Raw genomic sequence first — 20,515 nt, forward strand, 5'->3', positions numbered from 1 at the left:
TGGCCTATCGTGAAGAGTGACCCTGACCTGAGATGTTTTAATCCAGTGCGCCCTCTAGCAGCTTTTCGCAGAGGCCGTAATCTGAAAGACAGGCTCATGAAGACAGACATCACTGGTATGGGCATCCCTAGAGCTCCCAATACTTATGTGAAGCCTCCAGGTTGTTACAGCTGTCTGTCTTGCATTACCTGCAAGTTCATGAAACAATGTAAAACTTTTAAACATCCCCATACCTCCAAGGAGTACCAGATCAGACAGGTACTCACGTGTAGGTCTGATCATGTGGTCTACGTGATAGTTTGCCCTTGTGGCTACTATTACGTGGGCCAGACCACCAGAACATTCCGGGAGCGGATGGGTCTCCACAGATCTGCAATAGATTTGTCCCTCTTGGGCAAATCTGTTGATCAGCCTGTGGCTCGCCACTTTAAGGCCATGGGTCATTCACTGGCTTCTTTGAAATATTTTATGATCGATCACATCCCTGAATCTCCACGTGGGGGTGACAGGGCCAAGAAGTTATTGATTGCTGAATCAAGGTGGATCTTTAGGCTTAACACGATCCATCCTTTTGGTCTTAATGATAAAATTAACTGGAACGCTGTAGTGTAAAGTTGCTGCTTTATGGGTTGCTGTTTAACGTCCGCTGTATATACGTATTCTGTTTTATATATATATGATTATTTATGTATTGTTTTTTCCTCTGTTTATTTCCCAGGCGTCAGCGTTGGCTAGCACTATACAGGCTGGCTTGAGGTAGTGACCGCTGTATGATACGCTGGAACGCAAGCGGTGGTGGTTGCATAGCAACTGGAACGCTAGCCCCGGCCGGAAGCATGTATGCGGATGTCCGCTTGCTGAGTCTGACGGCGTGTGCCGCGCGGGACGCAGTGGGAGCTTACAGGTTGTGAGTATAAATGTCATTTTTATGTATGTATTTGTGCTGTAGGTTTGTCCTGAAGAAGGGGTTTAAGTCCCCGAAAGCTTGACAATATATCTGCTTTCTATGTATCGTGATTTGCCTCTCGAGTGCCATCATTTCTTGGAGTTTTATATATATATATATATATATATATATATATATATATATATGTGTATGTATATATATATATATACATATACATACTAGTAAGTCTGCTCTAAGCAAAAGCTTCGAAAGCTTGTCTGCTACCTTCTGGGTTTGTGCATGTGTGAGAAAGAGATGTAGTTTCACTCTAGACATATAAATAGATTTCCGGGTAATTTGGAACAACATATCATCAAGTGTGTATCATACTTGCCTACTTTTGATTTCACCTCTCCGGGAGAAGGCCGGAGAGGCAACACGTCAGGGGGGCGGGGGCAAGGCTGACATCACTTGGCCCTGCCCCCAATGCTGAAAACGCAGTGATTTGCGACCCGCCAAGAGGGGGGTGCGGCTTAAATGCAGCGTTCACATCATTTAACCCCCGCCACCTCACCGCGGACCCGCGATTTATGGTAATTAAACCAGCGGGTAAGGGGGGAGCGGGGGCTATCTCTAGAAAGCGGGAGACTTGCCCACCTTCCCGGGGGGCCAGGAGAAGGACCTGATTTTCGGGAGGCTCCCGGCCTGTCCGGGAGGGTAGACACGCCTGGTGTGTATACCAGATTTGCGCGCTCCCACGGTTGGTCCTGCTGCATGTTGGATCACATCATTGTCCCCTGCATCATGCAATTGTGTATTATTCTTATCCTTTATTTGGCGTCATAAGTATCTGCAGCGCCCAATTACAGAGAACAGAAACAAATAGGCGAAACAGGAAACAGGGACATATATAATAGAGGACAAGTGCAGCGTACATAACCATAACTTCATCAGAGGACTCTGTAATAAGTATCAGGGGGGCAGAGGACCACAGGATTTGGGAAGGGAATGAAAAGCACATGAGGGAAGAGGGCCCTGCTTGTGAGAGCTTTCAGTTGTACGGTCCCGTCGCCCATTGTGCTAAATATCGCTCTAATGTGTAGTCGGCCTTGCCGCAATACTCTTGACGCCACGGTCCCAGTGGTAATGTTTTTGGAAAGTATTTGGTAATGTTTTTGATTGACAGTTAGGGACCATTTTGGGAAGGTAACAGCGGAGTGGTGGTAAGAATGCAGATATGTCTCAACTGTTTTGGGGGGGTGCTGCTCGCTACTGCAATCCTAGGGCACTTCCTGTTGTCAAGCTGCTCAGATCATTAACGTTTGCCTTATGCATGGCCAATGGCTGCGTCTCTATGCACGCTGTGGGGTTAGGCACATACCCGGAGATGAGTGAATGGAGGGTGGGATGAGACTACATGTCAGGGGCGGGATGAGGCCGACGTCACCAAGCCCCATCCCCATCATAGTCAGCCGCGTTAATTTGCGGGTCTGCGGATTAAGGGAGGGGTTAAAATGGTGCAATTTGTGTCATTTTAGTCCCGCCCCCTCCCCGCGAAATTTGGGATTTTACACAGCGGGAAAGGGGGAGCGGGAGCTTTGGTGGTGATGCGGGAGACTTGCCCTTCCTCCCGGGGGGCCGGGAGAGGGATCTGATTTGTGGGACCCTCCCGGCCATTTCGGCATGGTAGGCAAATATGCTTGGACTGATTATCTGAATACAATTCCTGCCCACTGTGACATTTACATTGCACACTTGCTGCGTACAAAGCAGCTTTGGTGAACACCATGGATTCAGAACCATCGAATGCAAAATAGGCTGGACAGGTAATTGGGATTTTAGTATCTTTTTTTTATACAGTTTTATGTTTAACAATATGAATGGACAATCACTCCTTCCCTAACAGAGAAGTAACGAGCAATACACTGCCCCCAAGAGGTCAGATTAGCATGAAAAACATCTTCATACTCAGTCTTACTGTGCACAATAATTGTCTCTGTGGGAGGATCAGAATACTATACTTTCCTCGTATAATCCTTCCAAATCTATCGCTAAATATTCACATCCCACAATAAAATTGTCATTGACAGCTGATTAGTTGCTATGGGCAACTTCACTTTTCTCCAGAAGGTTGGATACATCTCCAATATCGCGGGAGCATAAGGAGCCAGCTGCATATCTATAATAGGTGCAAGGTGCGCAGTGCCCCTGGTTCCAAAAGAGAACTCTGTCGCTGTGGTCCTGCTCAGAGGAGGTCCCTTACTCTGTAATGTGCGGGTGATGCCAACTTTCAAGTACATTTTTTTTTTTAAGACAGTGCCATTAAAATATAACTATAAAGGTGGCAGTACCTCCAGCTGTAAGTAGGGGGGTACTGCAGAAAAGGCGAGAAGTAATGTTGCACAAACAGTTGGTGGTCTAGAGATGCCGGTAATGTTAAAGTGGAGTGTACTCTGTGGCACAGATACAATGTTGCTAATCCTACAGGGAGGCTTCATTCATTGTTCCAAGATGGCTGCCAAGGCTATTACTGACCATTTGGTAGCAGCTGGTTCCCAGGCTGTGAATGTAGTTGTAGAGCACGTGACCGATGTTCCAGAATACCATATGAGTCATGATGGCAAGGTCGGTGGAACACCAATTTCACTATCCACACCACCACTGGTTGCCTTTAGTAGCAAGGTGGCGATGTGACGCGGAGCGAGCCACCGGGCCTGAAGTGTGGTGATCAAAGCAAGGGTACACTTTGTGTGTCCTGTTGGCTACTTTTATGCTCCCCCTGCCCTCTCGGGTCATATGGTATGTCCTGTTAGCTGAAACATTTACTAAAGCGGATGTATATCCAACCATGACAGCTATCCTGGGACCAGTGGAAGACAGGAGCCTGCCCGAAAAAAGGGGACATGTCCTTGTGGCAAGAGTGGTGGGAAACAGAGATGACCTTATACCCCAGTTTTGCACCCCGCAACCCCCTGTATTTATAGTCATCACCTCTGATATTAGCATTCAGCCCGTGCTCAGTTTACCAGGCTGTCACACCCACCCCTCCCAAACTCTGCTAATGGTTGATGTCCTTTTCCAAGCCTTGAACATGTGATTCCCCATTCATTTGCTCATCAGCGTCCTGTCACGCATACATGCAGTGGTGTAACTACAGTATATAAGACTCTCCCTCTGACCAAAAGTTTTTAGCAATGTGTCTGCATACCTCCCAACATGACCCTCTCCAGGAGGGACACAATGCTCGGTTTCTGGACTTCCCTCTATGATTACCATCGACAGGTTAATACCGCTTTCAGATCACAAATGCAGGGTGGCACCGTGACTTTTAACCGGTTCAGTCCCGGTGCGACCCTGCATGTGCGGTCTGTTCACACTGCAAACAGCGAACCGGCAATATTACCGAACCAGCAATATCAATTGACGTGAAAATGGATATTGAGATCGGATCTCGCCATCACTATAGAAATACTATAAAGGAAGAAGATCTGAAAATCCTTAAGTATACTCTGCGCCTCATTGTTTAAAAGTTCCAATTTCTGTGTTTCTGTACGGCAATATTACCTGTTCGCTGACATCATAAGGGGTGCGGTGTAGTGGCATCGCGTCATCAGGGGTGGCAGTAGTGGCATCGCGTCATCAGCTTAGAGCTGGTGCTGCGCCAAATGCTGCCTCCTCCATAATGTGATGGGAAACAGGTTGCTCGACCCGTTTAACCCATTCACGCTGCACGGCAATGAACCGGTAAGAACTCTGCTTTCTTACCGGTTCTTATTTCCGTGTTGCTACTCATTTGCAGCACCCGGTAACCCCTTTCACATTGCACTAATTACCGGGTCGAGCCAGCAAGAAACCGGCTTGTACCCAGTAATAAGTTGCAATGAAAAGGTGGTATAAGTGATAAGAAAGGAGTTTCACCACAGGTGATGGGAATTCTAACTTAAGAGGGAAGTCCAGGAACAGAGCATTGTGTCCCTCCAGGAGAAGGTCATGTTGGGAGGTATGTGTTAGTAAGGACCGGGCAGCATGTGACAGTGACAGGAAGGTAATGGAGGCAGCAGGAAGTCACAGACTGAGTTATATAGAGGAAGGAGCAAGGACCCCAGCAGCGCAGAGCATATCAGGAGATGAGTGATGCATCAGAGAGAACAGGGCTGCATGTGACAGGGGAGTAATGGAGGCAGCAGGAAGCCACAGTTATTTAGTGGAAGGAACAGAGTCCCCCAGATACAGAGTAGCGATAGGAGGCCAGCCACGCTGATGTAGAGATGAAGTCCTGTTACAGCTCAGAGTAGTGATGTCAGATTCTGGATTGAGCACTGTGATGTCAAACAATTCCCGATGAAACAAATTTTAGGTTACCCATACAATTTGGGCACTTTTCACCCAATTCCAACGGTTTAGGTTAAAAATGCCTAAATTGTATGTACCTAACCTCCAATTCAAAGCCACGGTCCTGTGCATATCAAATCAGAGCTGAAAATTCCAAGGCTGCACGTAGAATTTGTCAGATCTGGCAGCCCTTCCTTGTATCGCATATGACTCATCGTATGCAAAAGAACCACATAAAATATGTCGTGTGCAATCCTGCCACCAGGGAATCCCTGCGGGCAGTAGCAGTGGTAGCCTCACATACTATACCTCGGCTTAATGTATGGGCACCTTTACACATAGCCCCCTCTGGGGGAGGGACTAATGGCTAACAATTTATGGACCAGATTCAGTTGCCAGCAGCCACTAGATGGCGCCCAACTGAGCTATTCAAATGTAGCTCTGTAGCAGCACTTATGGCTGCCGTAATTTCAGCTCCCAAAACACATAGCACATATCACAGAATGACCAAGACATTTCTCAAACACACATCATTATCATATATATAAATGCTCTTATGAACAAATGAGGAAATAAACATCATCTAAAATATATCATTAAGGAATAAACTATTTTTGTGATACACAAGAGGAAACTGCATACAGGCCAAGCGTAGCAAAAGGTTATCCATTCCGCCCACTTCCTGGTGTTAAAGTCGAGTTGCACACACACCATTTTAGGATATTATGGCCGCCATTTTGGTTCGCAGAGTTGCGCAAATAAAGTATAAATACCCGAGTGTGTGTAACAAAGTGGATCATAAGCGCAGCCATACTAATACACATAAATTCATAATACCATACTTAAACCAAATAAAATATAGTTAAAGGTTTAGAGCACTACACATAGTTTAATCAGCAATACACACTATGTCTGTATAATGTTTAGTATCGTTATGTTCCGTTTCTTATGCGTAGCACTCCGGTCGTTGCGAAAACTTCGCAACTCATATGGTCCGATAATTACGGACAAAATCCATATTTCAAGGACTATTTCTGCTAAACTGTGTAAGACAAAGGAATCCAGTTATAACCGGTTCCCACTGCACCAATCCAAATCAAGTGTAATACTTTGCTCCAATCACTGAGGACTGGACATTCGAACCCCCTGACCAATTGCAACGGCCTTTGACCCCCTTCTTGGACCCTATAAAATAGTTATCCCTGAGCTGGCTCGGTCACTTTGGCACTGCTGTTATCCCTTCACCATTGACCCGGGCTATAGTTCTATTTAAATATAGCGAGCTCCGACCGGACTGCGCTGCACTATTCCATGACGGTAACATTTGTATTCCTGTTCTGTGTAATGTGGCTGATTATAGTTGTATCTGTTTCTGTTCCTCTGTTAGTGTTTTAAAGTATACTTATTATTGTTAGATAATTGTATCACGTGTTATCCTGTATTTTCTTCTTTCTGTAATCCCCTTTTGTCCGCTAGGGACTAAATACACTATTTTGGAGAATCTATCTCCTCACTTGTTATATCGTGGTCTCGTCTATTATTCGCATTTAGCGATAACGTATATTACGGACATTCTCCTTAAAAGGTATTCGCAGATTAGAGACTAAGTACTGCGAAGGGATTTCCCATTACTGTTATTGATTCAGCGTGTACAATACACGGAAAAGGTACGCTACGCTGCGCTACGTTTTGTTCGCACGTAGCTAGGAATAAAGGGTACGCAAGTTACGGAATAAAGATGTAAACTGCGCATTTCACTTATTGTTCTTTGGTTATATAATTATCAGCTTTAACACTGGAGACTCACCATCTCCATCTAACCACTGGTATACGGTAAGGAGAAGGGGAAACTGGTTCATTGATTGACTTACATTTTATAATGACTCCATATTGTAACAGGGAAACCTGCAAACTTGGGACCCATCGGCCTCTGTGCACTGTTTGTGTGCCTGGAGGACCTGTGGGGAATGCCTGCTGTAGATCTTCTAGACCAAAACCTTTCAATATTACCATTCAGATCCAGGAATTTCATCTTCACACCCTTGGTTTGTGGGTACCAGAAATGGCCAAACCAATCGTGGGTGTTTTTGTGGCCAAGACTGGACATGTAGCTCCTCAACTCATACATCAGCGCACATCGCAGGGGATGGTATGCCAACCAATGCCTGCCACAATTCCTCCAAGCCATTTTCAAGCACGTGTGTCCTTCTCCATCACAATGCACCTGCCCACAAGTCCATGAAAGTGGTGGATTTTCAGGCCCATGAATGCCGGGATCTTGGCATTTGCTTAGAGCCTAAGCACCTGCAATTTCTTAGCGTCCCCACAAATCACGAGCATGTAGCTCGGGCAGTGGATTTGAGTCATCGGAAGCTGCACTGGAAACCTTCCTCCAGCAAATAGAAGACAAACCCACTTCAGGCTGGTCTATCTGCTTAAACGAGTGGTTTGAGTGCCTGCAAATTGCAAACTCCTCTGGTGAATACTTTTGAGAAAACGTGATGTTCATTTTGTTTGCAAATCGAATACTTTTTGCATATGCTTAAACTGTATACATACTTTATTGAGCAACAAGAACAATTTGGCACTATAAACGGTACTTGTTTCCTAACACAGCGCCACCGATTTACATTGTATGGCATCGGGTCTGTGAAATCGGGTCGCATCGCATGCAACTAGATCGCATGCAATGCAATGAGACCTGATTTTTAATTGTACAGCCGCTCTGATGGCTGATTCCTATGTTAAATGCCCCCCCAGACCGGATTTTTAATTATATACCCACCCTGATGGGTACTTACTATGTCAAATGCCCCCCCCCCCATTGTTAACGCCACGATCAACGCCAACCCGAAGTGTGGCGAGCGCAAGCCCGCGAGCGGTGGTGGTATGCGTCCTCCGACCTTTTCATACCCCCACTATCCACGATGGCGTGGAGCTGAATTTATATAGTGTGGCGAGCGCAGTGAGCCACCGAGCCCGAAGCGTGGCGAGCGCAGCTTCGGGCTCGGTGTATGTATTCCACGTCCGCTCGCCACACTATATAAAATCAACTCCACGCCGATGTGGATAGTGGGGGTATGAAAAGGTTGGAGGACACGTACCGATGTGCTCGCCACGCTTCGGGTTGGCGTTGATCGTGGCGTTAACAATGGGGGGGCATTTGACATACTAATTAACCATCATGGTTGGTATACAATTAAAAATCGGGTCTGGGGGGGCATTTAACATTGTAATCAGCCATCAGGGTGGATGTACAATGTAAAATCGGGTATAATCGCATCGCATGCCATGCGACGAGATTTTAAAATTGTATGGGAACGTCTTACAAACCTTAAAATCGGGTCTAATCGGGTCCCATCGCATATCTTAAGTTATGGTATGCAATGGGACCCGACGGGCGCCGTGCCAGGAAACAAGTACCCTATAAACTCTGTTATGGTTCCATTGGCTTTTGTGATGGAATATTTTAGAGCATTGGTGCTTATGAACTGCCCTCTGAGCTCTATTTTCACTGCGAGAGCTTCCCTTTGCCAGAGAGATTTTAAAAAGGAGATTATTTTATTTGAAGACATTATTAGATGCATGATTAAAAAAAAAAAAGTACTTACTTGAGATATAGATATATCTATAAATCGCATTTCTGTGTGGCATATCTGCTTAAATACTCCTTGAACCACTTGAGTTATATGCCCGAAAATTTTCCGGGCTCAGCTGCGCTGCCGCAGCAGGCTGTCCTGTCCGGGCACCCCCCCCCAGCTTCCGTTCTCTCCTCCCATCGCTCACCCTCAACTCTCTGGCAAACGTATGCCGGCTGGAACTCCCCTGTATAAGTAAGAAGGTGGCAGGCTCGGGAGTTCGGACGAGCTGTGGGTTTTAAGACCCACAGCTCTGTGGTAGGTTTGTCCTGCCCCAGCAAAACTCACCACTGAAGGGGTTAATGGAGTGGTAATACGGGTTCACCTTTGTATGATTACCACCCAATAAACAGTGAATACGTGTTTTCCAGCCAGCCCAACACAACCTACCACGAGTAAGCCAACAGGTTCTCAAACTCGGTCCTGGGGATCCCACACAGTGCATGTTTTCCAGGTCTCCCCACAGAATCACAAGTGTAATAATTAGCTCCACCTGTGGATCTTTTAAAATGTGTCAAATGAGTAATTAGTGCACCTGTCGGGTGAAATGGAAAATGTGAACTTTGTGAGATCCCCTGGTTATTAGTGAGAGGGCAACAAACAGCAGAGACAGGACAAAAAGGCTTTATTTTTGAATAAGAAAAATCTACATTAAGTGCGAAAAAAGCAGAAGATACAGGAGATAGACGATTTTACAGATCCCCAATTCTCATTATGGTGCAGGGGGGAGCAGAAGTGTACTCTGGAAATACACTGTTACACTTCCAGAGACCAACTGAATGATTTGGCAAAAGTCTGTATGGGAGTGCAAACGTAGGCGTGGATTCCTGGTGTGACAGACCAACGCCCCACACCGTCGTCCCTTTTTGTACAGCTGTGAGGCCACATGGTAGATCACTACTGGAAAGAAGAGCCTTAATTACAGTACCTCTGGATAGGGGTGGCAGTCTTTCTGTATCATTTAACTTCCTCGCTAACAGACCGGTCATTATGCAGGAAGGAGGCCTGCGGCTTATAACACATGCACCAGGCTGTGTATTGTGCACCCAATCCTTGGCCAAAACGTTTTCAAAAAAACAAAACCATTTACGGGGGAATAGCGAAAAGGGCCAATGGAGCAGCCCCTTTAATGCCACTGAGCGTTCCGGTTGCGGGCACTTACTGAAAAAACACTTTTATGACCTTCTCTGTAGAGACTGCAGAAAAGAAAGTTAATATAAAACAATAAAAAAAAAAAAAAAAGTATTACAGGGTTCAGACAAGCACATAAATTTTCTCTCAAAATAACAATAAAAATATTCTGTCCCATCCTGTGGGGGATTTGGAATGAAGGTAAATGCCATGTACAATTCCCCCTGAGGTCTACCTGACAGACATTCACCGTTTCCTTACTCTGCACCTAAATGCAAGCCCCCTCCCTTGGCCCTTTTATTCCCCGCCCCGTTGGGCGGCGATGCAGAGATCACGGGGCAAAATGAGGGAGTCACATCCGCCGTCCATTCATGTTCTTTAAAACTGCAAGAGATGTTAAGAAGTACAGGGGTTAGGATGGCATGCGATATCCATACACGTAGTCACATGACTAACTGGTTGGACAAGGCTGCAAGGCAATAGCACATGTGGTCTCCAGGTTTGTCCAGGTCAGGCTTGGTATATTAGGGCAACACTAAAATGGTGACATGCGCAGTCAACAGCGGCAAAAGGTTGTCATGGAGAGGTTGACACATGATAAAGTCGACAGTTTTGAAAATGTTTGGTTTTTAATGGTCAATGTCGACACCTGAGCACAATCCAATTAGTGTACCACTTCACTCGCCACAGGTGCCTCGCTCTAGCACCTTTGCCCACTTTCCCAATCGCAGTCCACGTGGTTGTGAACAGCGGGAAACGACCCTGTGGGCCCCGATATTGCTAGTTAAATGTTTTTGTGGCTTTCTGGAATTGCTCCAATCACACCATGACCCGCGTGGGAGTGGGCACATTTGTGTGGTGTCAGCATTCCTTCATCAATCACAATATATTGTCCCACTGGGATGTGTCCCTGAAATTTAAATAGGGTTTTCGAGCCAATGAAATCATTGCTTCCACTGGTTTATAATCCCACGCAGTTTAGCTGATGGTGTGTAGGGGGCGGTCCAATTAGTGGCCTCTCCAACATATACCATTACCAAATGTCACACTGCGTCAAGCGACATTGCTCATTTTCCCTTACTCCCCATAGAAGTTCTCAGGGGAATGGTTGAGGTTTAGGCTGCTGTAACGGGCATAATCGGATGATTTTTGGCTAGCACATACACCCTAAATCAAAAGGCACCGTTATATTTAATAAGCGTTTAAAACCGTCTTGAAAACATTTAAATATATGCAATAATAGGCATAATAAGCCTTTTGGCCTTTTAAAATATATTCGATAACAATGCAAGCTCTAAGACAAAACAAAGTATCTACAGCTCGACGCGGTACATCCCCATAGACACGGTCACAGGGCTGGTTTGGGTGAAGCCTTGCTGATAGTTGTGGTGGCACTAGACACAACATGCAGAACACAAGGCACAGGTGGCAACTTTTGTACGCCATTACTATGAAGTAACCAATGGTTTTGCCAAGGAAGCTGAAAATGCTCTTACGTTCTTTAGGAATTCCTCAGCTACGATACGAGCTCTTGCGTTGACTGACAGCTTCATTTCGCTAATCTCCTTGTCGATCTCCTCCATAAAATGAATCACAAAGTCGACCAGCTTGTGTTTGTACATTTGCTCCGTGTGGAAGTTTGTGATCAGGAAGCTGATGTCGTATCCCTGGCAACAAGAAAATGTTCTCTTTAGAAGAACAGAACGGTATCTATCCGATCTAGAGCAGTGTTCCCACTGGAGGGATCTCCAATTACTCCCACACATCAGGCGGCTCCTGATAACACACAGGCCACGCAATAAAGCGCTTCAGCTACTTCTGATACCGTAACTGCCTAAGAAATGGCCACACATCCTATAACATCTAGGCTTTGGTAGTGTCCAACTCTCCCACATCCTTAGAACTGGCACGGCATGCTGGGAAGAGCAGTCTCCCAGTCTGATGTTCCCTGCCTAAGGTTTACTCTGGAGCCTAGACCAGGGGTTCCCAAACACGGTACTTAAGGCACCGTAAGAGTCCAGGTTTTAAGGATATCCAAACTTGGACACCAGTGATTTAATTAGAACCTCAATCAATTCGAAATAACCATATGTGCTTAGCCATGGATATCCCGAAAACCTGGAATGTTAGGGTGCTTTGAAGACTGTGTTTGGAAACCTCTGGTCTAGACCAAGGTCAGTTCTTGATGAGAGGAAATCTATTCACCAGATGTAACAGGGAATAAATACAGGTTCAACTCCGATTTTCCAGCACCTGATAGTCCGGGAACCTCTTTTAATCCAGACACATCAGGTGCTGGGGGCAGGCAGGATTTGGGAAGGTTTAAAGGGCAGCGGGAGGGAGGAAGTCGCGCTGCAGGTATGAAAAGCGCAATGCTGACACTGGGAGTCCTGCTTCCGTGCGTCGCAGGGGGAGAGCAGCGGCGCTGTTGGCTGACAGAGGGAGTCACGAGGGGAGACAGACTGCAGGAGAGAGCCGTGGAGGGTATAATGGGTGCGGGGGTGCGTGTGGGAGTTGGTATTTGAGGGGGGACACCAGGTGCAGGGTGCAGACTCATCACAGGTACAGCACAGATAATCAGTCAAAACCGGTAATCCGGCACATTGCTGGAACCGACGGTTCCGGATTATGGGTGCTCTACCTGTACTGCAGAAATCTGAAGATAAAGGCTTAAATTAACTAGAAGTATCTTTCCCCAGATAACAGCAGCCTGCAAAAAAAAAAAAAAAAAAAAAAGGTACTTGTTTCCTAGCACGGCCACAATCTTGGGCATCGTGTACCTTTAAGTTAAGGTACACTATGCCCGCGATGGACCCGATTTCCTTTGAAATCAGGTCCATTTTGCCGGCAAAGGGAAAATCGCGGGCATCGTGTCGGTCGCGACCATTAACATTGGCCCTGACGCGATGCCCGCGATTTTGCCATAGGCTTAAATGGTAAAATATTTTTTAACATTGAAATCGGGAGCATCGCGTCGGTCCTGTGCCATTATAATGGCACAAGATGAGATGGACTTGATTAAGTCCATCTCACATAGTAAAAAATGTGAAATGGGCCAATATGACCCATTTCACATTATATATGTCCCCGTCGTCACCCCACAATTGACGTGAACCCGAAGCGTGGCGAGCGGCGGCGGTGTGCTCTCTCCGACCTTTTCATTCCCCTACTATCCACGTCGGCGTGGAGTTGAGAATATAAAGTGTGGCGAGCGCAGCGAGCCACCGAGCCTGAAGCGTGGCGAGCGCAGCGTGCCCCGCGAGGGGACGCGTATACCTGTGAAGTTATACGTGTCCGCTCGCCACGCTTCGGGCTCGGTGGCTCGCTGCGCTCGCCACACTTTATATTCTCAACTCCTCGCCAACGTGGATAGTAGGGGAATGAAAAGGTCGGAGGACGCGCATCGCCGCCCCTCGCGGGCTCGCTACGTTCGCCACGCTTCGGGTTCACGTCAATCGTGGGGTGGGGTTTACGGTGTAAAATTGGGGGTCTAGGGAATATTTTACATTGAATCCAATGTAAAATCGGGTCCCAGGGACACTATTCACATTTGATTCAATTAAAAAATCGGGTCGGTCGCATCGCATGCGACCAAATCGCATGCGATGCGACCGACGTGATTTTTCCGACACGACCACCCCGATGGAAATCGGTGTGGCCGTGCTAGGAAACAAGTACCAAAAAAAAAAAAAAAGGGGGCGTCTCGCCGGCTTCAGACAATTATTCGACTGTTGGCATTCAATGTCCCGACAGTGTGAAAGTCCTAAAATCGGTGAAAAAGGAAGCGAATTGTCAGAAAACAGCTGTGAATTCGACAAACCACAGCCATTTCCGACAAAACAAAGTTTAAAAAATAAATAAACATAGTCCTATCTGACTGCCTTCATTGGGGCCAAATAGCACAAAATTACAATTAGATATAGAATGGGTTGCAGTTAAGCAAGGACTCGCTAAATTAAAACCTGTGCTGTCCGGCAAAGACAACCCGCATGCCGGGTCCTGCAACTCTGCCCCCCCAACAACGGTCTGTTGCCGGCCGTGTCGCAGCCGAAACTGCGTTCTTGCTGAGGTTGCAGCTTAAGTAGAAATTAAGCCCAATAGCGCTTTGCACACTTCCGCATCCATCTCTGTATCGGGCCCAATATACCGATCAAGTTATACAGTTTCTTCAATCCACATACCAAGTGTTATTGTTGTACCAGCGCTAACATGGCGCTGCCCCACAGCAGATTAAACACTGCCAATTACACATTGTGATCAATGCATATTTTTCAAAGAAGTAACTTCAGCTTTACCCTAACCCGGACTTCGCTTTGGGAAGTAATTATATATCAGTGGCTCGTTCCTAGTGAGTAAAGATATCGCACAAATATTTCCTGATCTCAGAGTTCCAGCATTCAGCGAAGCGCGCTGCGGCACCGTCCGGAGCACATGGTGGAGATGGTCTCACCTCTACCGCCTTTCTGCGCAGGATGAAGAAATTCTCCGCTCGCATCATCAGGAAGTGCATGAATTTATGGCATAAAATCTTTTCAATTTCATCAGCCTAAAAGAAACAAAAATACCATGTAGGAAATTCAATGACTGGAACCGTAGTAAGGGACAAATGTAATAGATTAGGATTTGCGGCAAGTGCAAAGATTTTGTTGAATAAGCCGCAAGATTTAAAAAGGAGTAAGAGCAGGAGGACCGTCCCTCTCACCTGCTTCACTGCAATGCTGACACGTACAGAGTTAATGGATCCCTCAATTAGAACTTTCTCCTTCTCGTTCCTGCTGATGACCACTGGCTGTAACAGCAGTTCTTTACTACTCCTGAAACACAGCGGTAACACTTATTGTAACTAACGGTTTCACAAAGAAAACAAAACTAACGGCAGGCAGGCGTTCTTATGGTTACACAGGAGCACCCAGAGACCCTGCAGTAAATGCTTGGCTGGTCATGTTGGTGAGAAGATCCCAGACTAATCTGCTATGCAGCGTGACTGCACAGTGGTCACCGACACCAGAAGCCGTTAGGAAGAGGAGAACACTGCGACAAAGAGCCACAATACACCTGTCACGTATAGCTTCTTTGTATGTTAGTGAGAAATTTCTATATAACCCGCAGCTGTTACACCAAATACAGAAGCATGTGAAATATGGCAAGCGCATCAAGGAACGGATTTAAAGCGCCAACCGTTAAGGTTGAAACTACGATGCGCTAATTCTCACAACAAATCACAAGCTACTACATGTGGCTTTGCAGGCCTAGATCCATCAGGTACCGGGAGAACCGTATACCAAAGCTGAACTACAAAATATAACTCTGCAATGTGTGTCACTGCTGGTATTGTCTGCTATTATCAGTATTTCTAGGCTCAGCTGGGTACAGAATGACCTGACTGCATAATGTCTCCGCTATGGAATACTGATGCTGACATATACTGTAGCACAATACCTTTATTGGCCTCCACTATCTGACTGAGCGAGTGCGGCCGGCACTGGATATCACTTCTGTGCCATCCGTGTACCCTGCTCCCACCATGGCACTGTGCACATGCACCTCTACAATCACCAACACAACTAGGGACAGGTCACTCGAAAATACAATGGAGGCAATTAGTACCCCCCATCACCTCTAAAGTCACCCTAGTAGTCTAGAACATAAAATAAACCCGTCACTTTAGAACTACTTATCCGCAGTAGTTCTACGTAGCACCCGGCACGTGTGTTCATATCTTATATTGTGCTATGTTCATTTTTCAGTCCCAGTATCTGTCAGTTACTGACTAACATAATGTGACCCAACCACAGTAACCAATATTTACTGAAGACTGAACCAACAATGAACCTGAACGGGGGTCCTGGCTCTCCCAGTGCAGGGTATGTCCATAGTCTTCAATCTTTTTCATTAGTTAGGAACTGAATAGCAAATCCCCCCTCTCTACAAAAAAGGTGCCCTCCCCAATCGAAAAAGTGCCGCCACAGCCTCCCACTGTACTCAGAAAGTGGAAGAGCTACTGTACTAAGTGATGACAACGGGCAGCACAATGTAACAGGGATCTATGTACAGTGCCTCTGTCTGGTTCCTTTTTCTAAAAGAGGAAACCCAAGTTTCCCCAAAAACGTAATTGGCTGTGGTTTCCAAGGCTACCAAGCCGACGCCTATTCACCAACACATTTGATTCCTTCCTGGTCAAAAACTGAATCTGGGGAGAGGGCAAACAGCAGTTGTTTCAGCAACACCTATCCATTAAAGTCTACATAGATGCACCCCCACAATGGTTAATTTAACAAACATATTTAGATAGACTTGTGCGCAGTAGCATGGCAAAACCATTATACATCACCCAGCGTGTATAGACCTTAAACCCTTTTTAGCTGGTTGTATAGATTGAACCAATCAGGTAGTAGTAGTCAGACTATGTGGCAGATTTAATGTTATTCTAATGTAGGTGACATGTTTCCTAGTTTAGATTCTGAAAACTGTAGATATAGAAGGACAAACTCTAGGATAGAAAGGTTTGCTACTAAATCTTACCACCACATGAACAAAATCAGGCGTTGTACAGACCACTTGACTTACACAATCCTCAGTTTTCAGAAAACCACATTAATGCTAAACCCCTGGTTTCAAATTCTCACCTTACTTCCACTTCAGGTTTGTTGTGTCGCTCCACCACCTGCGAGGAGAAGTTTTCCAGACACATCGCCGCCTGTAGGGTGGCGCGGACTGAGTTGAGGTACGGGCGCAGTGTGGCAGACTGAAGGGGAAAAACAGCAATAAATTCAGGTTAGAATGATAAACAGAGAGGGGGATAATGTTTGGAAACTAAAATGTGCATTGCGTTTCCTCAGCTCCTATAGTGGAACACTATAGAAAACTAGAAAGCTTTGTTCTAGAAGCCATTTCATTTGGAATATGCTGGCCAAAGGCCACAGGCTACTGTTACACTATTAAAGGCCCATACACACTGGGCGATTATGCTTAGCGATGATCGCTGTCATCGCTGGGGGGGGGGGGGGGGGGGGGGCGCTCAGTGCATACACACTGAGGGGCTTTCCCCCTACCCAGCGCTGTCAGCGGGGGAGGCAGGTGGCTTTGCATAGCGCAACCAACGCTATGCAAAGCCATCCACAAAGCCGCACATCTGCTGGTAATACCAGCGGCTTTCCCAGCGATTATGCAGGAGCGTGCATCACTGAACACCGCCGGGCCATACACACTGGGCGGCTTTGAGCTGAAACATGGTGTTTTGAGCGGCTTTCAGCTTAAAATCGCCCAGTGTGTATGGGCCTTTAGAAATGCTTCACGTTCCATATAGGGAACTTAGCAGAGAAGTTGTCTGTAGCAAGTAACTGGACTGTAGCGCTTATATATCTGGTACATTCTATAAAATGATAGGTAGAATCTGATTGCTTCTAATGATGGTTTGATAACTTCACCTAAGAAACTAAAATACTTGAAGATGAAAGGAAAAGTGAAATATGTAACATTGAAGAATAGTTTTGTTGGTGGCCAGAGAAGACTTCAGGAAATGCTCAGGAAGTGATAGGTGCAAAAGAAAGTTACTTCCCCCTGGGTGCTTGAAGCAAGGTGTGCAATAGATGTCCTACTACAAAAGAAGCTCTATTCTACAAATAACCTGATTTAGTACACAGCCTCGGGATTGGATAGAAACCAGGAACAGTTCGGACCGCGGAACGCCGGAACAGATTTCTGAAGCATCTGAGGAGCTCGAACCACTTTAGACAGGAGCTGAATCCACCACAAGATGATGAGACTCCCCCTCACAGAACAGAGACTGTGCGCTGGTCATTCCTGCTAACTAATGAAGCCATACTGATCATCAGGAGCCTCAGACATACTGTAACCGGGTATGGGTCAAAGGGTCGACAGTAAGATGGCCATAGGTTGAAGCATGAAAAAGGTCAACACATCGACATGGAAAAAGTAGACATGAAAAAAGTTGACATTCATTTTTCACGGGTTTTGGTGTCTAAGTCGACATGGACACCATATACGTGTACTGCTTCGCTCACCATGCTTCGGGCACGGTGCCTTGCTACACTTGGCACACTATTGTAATCTATCTCTATGTCCACTAGTATGAAAGACTAGTGTTCATTCTAGCTCCCTGAATCATCCAAAACCCATGCAGTACCTCTTCCCTGCCTGTGGTGTCGCTCTCAGCGGTGATGCTATTAGCACAGGCCTGGTCTGTATATCGGTACTGAAATACAGACCACACTGTGCTAAAAGCACCACAGTAGAGAGTGGCACCCCAGGCTGGGAAGAGGAACTGCTCGGGTTTTTGAAATATACAGGGTGCTAGACTGTCAACCTTTTTTATGTGTCTACCTACTTTTTAACGTCGACCGTATCCCCTGTAACCAAAAGGAAGCTGTGACTATCTAATCCCATGGCTGTATACTGTATGGGAACATGAGGATGGGTTGGGGAGGAGAAAAGGGTGTGAAAATCTTACTGCTTCCTTGAGTACCAAGATTACAGGTTGCCGAGTAAGTGCACAAAAGACAGAACAAAAGTCATTAAACTCCAAATAACAGGGTGGTTTTGATTGGATGACAGAAAACAAAGGATTTCCTGCAAAAAAGCTTATAAAGCTCATTGAGCAACAATGCACCTTCCCTGCATAACCCCAACCACCATGTTCCTGCAGAGCTTCAGCAAGAATGTGACCGCACAATGCTATTTCTGGAGCACTCAGATCCAAGCAGGGATGGAAACGTTTCTCATCTCAATCCCACATCCTACCTAATGTGAAAAAGGTGCCAAAAGGAGGTCTATAGTTACCCATTACGAAACACACGGGCACTTCCTTTTTTCTTCATGTTATAGGCTGCTGTTTATTTATTTTATTGCACCACTCCTTACACTTTCCTAATGTGTGTGGGTTATATTCTAACGCTTCACGCTTTCCTAATGTGTGGGTTACATTCTAATGCTCCTTATACGCTGTGCCACTCCAACAGAGCGAGTTCTATGCCGGCAAGCATGGTGCAGTCCTGCACTGCGAGTGCCTAGAATGCAGAATGGCAGCGTACAGAAAAGCGCAATGGGGGGGGGGGGGGGAACACATTTCAGAGGCATCGAGCCAAACTACTACACATCGGCAGGAGGCAGGCTCCCATAAATAAGTTCCATAAGGACAAGTTCATGCAAATGTGTCACTCTGCTCTGATGTTTCTAGCACACTCTGGTCTGTACACCAATGCTGAGATACAAACCAGAGTGTGCTAGAAGCACCAGAGCAGAAAGACGCCCCAGGCAGGAAAGTGGAACTGCACAGGTGCGATAGGTGCTAGAATGGACCCTGGCAGCAATCATGTGTATGTACGCCGGCTGCAAGGAGGGAGCATATCCTCTGATTATAAAAAGTTGCTTAAATTTTGGCACATATGCTGCCAACCCTGGCGCTATTTTCATACGTCTTGTGCGCACTCATTCTTCTACCAACTCTAAACTAACCCCTGTGCCCTCTGGGAAGGTGCTGTGCTTGATTGTCCAGCATAGCCTGGTGATGTGTTATAGATAAAGTTAATTCAGTAATTAATTTAAATTTAGATGTAACAGGAAAAAAAAAAGAAAACCTGAACTGCTGTAGAGTTGTTAAAGCTAAAATATTGTACACACACAGGTAGTACAACCACGTGTTAAACCAACGCAGCTCTATTGATCTTGTGTAAAAAAAAGCTGACAAGATACTTGGACATTGTCTACAGAATAATGTAGTCTGGTTGGGGTCACGTCTATACCTCCTGTGGAATTCCCTGTCTAACCCAGATGGGTGTCTCAGGATAAACTCCAGTTTCGGCTCCCAGGCATCTGAGCAAGCCTGGACATAGCCTGGAATACCATCTGCTAAACACAAAGCAATACGCCTCTCAGTATCTCATGCTGGCGCTCCTGTATAAGTAGAAGGGAAGAGATTTCCTACCAGCGATAACCAGGTTTGTGATAAGGAGCCACAACGCAGAGGAAGAAGGGAAAAGGGATTGGCATTTACCTTAGCTGTAAATGATACAGTGAGCAGTAAAATCAATGAGAAATGCATAAACACAGATGTGGATAGACCCTGGGTCACTAGTGAGAGGAAGTGGTTGTATCAGTCAGTGCCACCGTAGTGCAAACAATACGGGTACTTATTTTGCCCCAATACTGGCAGGACTTCAGGAGTGCAATAGATTCTGACAATCAATCCACAAGGAGCAGAACTACACTGTCAGACTGGAGTAGTTTGCATGAGTGACAGCTGGAGCTACACGTTTCCCTTTCCCATATACAACCAATTATTAGTTACACTGGAGCCACTTAATCTGGTCAGACACCGCCATCATTACATCTCTGCAGCTTATCAGCCATATAAATACAAGAGAACAAACTTCTTCTTGTATTTGTCACTGTGCATCTACCAGACACCGACTTATCGACCACATTGCCTGCTACATGGCGCTGTTAGTGTACCCTTCTCTTCTGTATTGGTAGCTCAACAATTTCCTCAGCACCCCGATACATTTTATCC

The 20,515-nt window shown here is 46.0% G+C and overlaps 1 protein-coding gene across 1 annotated transcript in view; it reads right to left on the minus strand.

Moving 5' to 3' along the window:
- Positions 1-20,515, minus strand: part of TTLL3 (tubulin tyrosine ligase like 3) — a 59,423-nt gene that overhangs the window by 38,003 nt on the left and 905 nt on the right. Inside the window, exons 2-5 of the mRNA XM_083158164.1 lie at positions 16,614-16,732; positions 14,690-14,801; positions 14,438-14,533; positions 11,484-11,654 (exon numbers count right to left, since the gene is read on the minus strand). Coding sequence (XP_083014290.1) covers positions 11,484-11,654; positions 14,438-14,533; positions 14,690-14,801; positions 16,614-16,732 — 498 coding nt within the window. The remainder of the gene's footprint in view (positions 1-11,483; positions 11,655-14,437; positions 14,534-14,689; positions 14,802-16,613; positions 16,733-20,515) is intronic.

Source organism: Crinia signifera, chromosome 8 (genome assembly GCF_055691185.1).
Source record: "Crinia signifera chromosome 8, ASM5569118v1, whole genome shotgun sequence".
In the NCBI taxonomy this organism is placed as follows: Eukaryota; Metazoa; Chordata; class Amphibia; order Anura; family Myobatrachidae; genus Crinia; species Crinia signifera.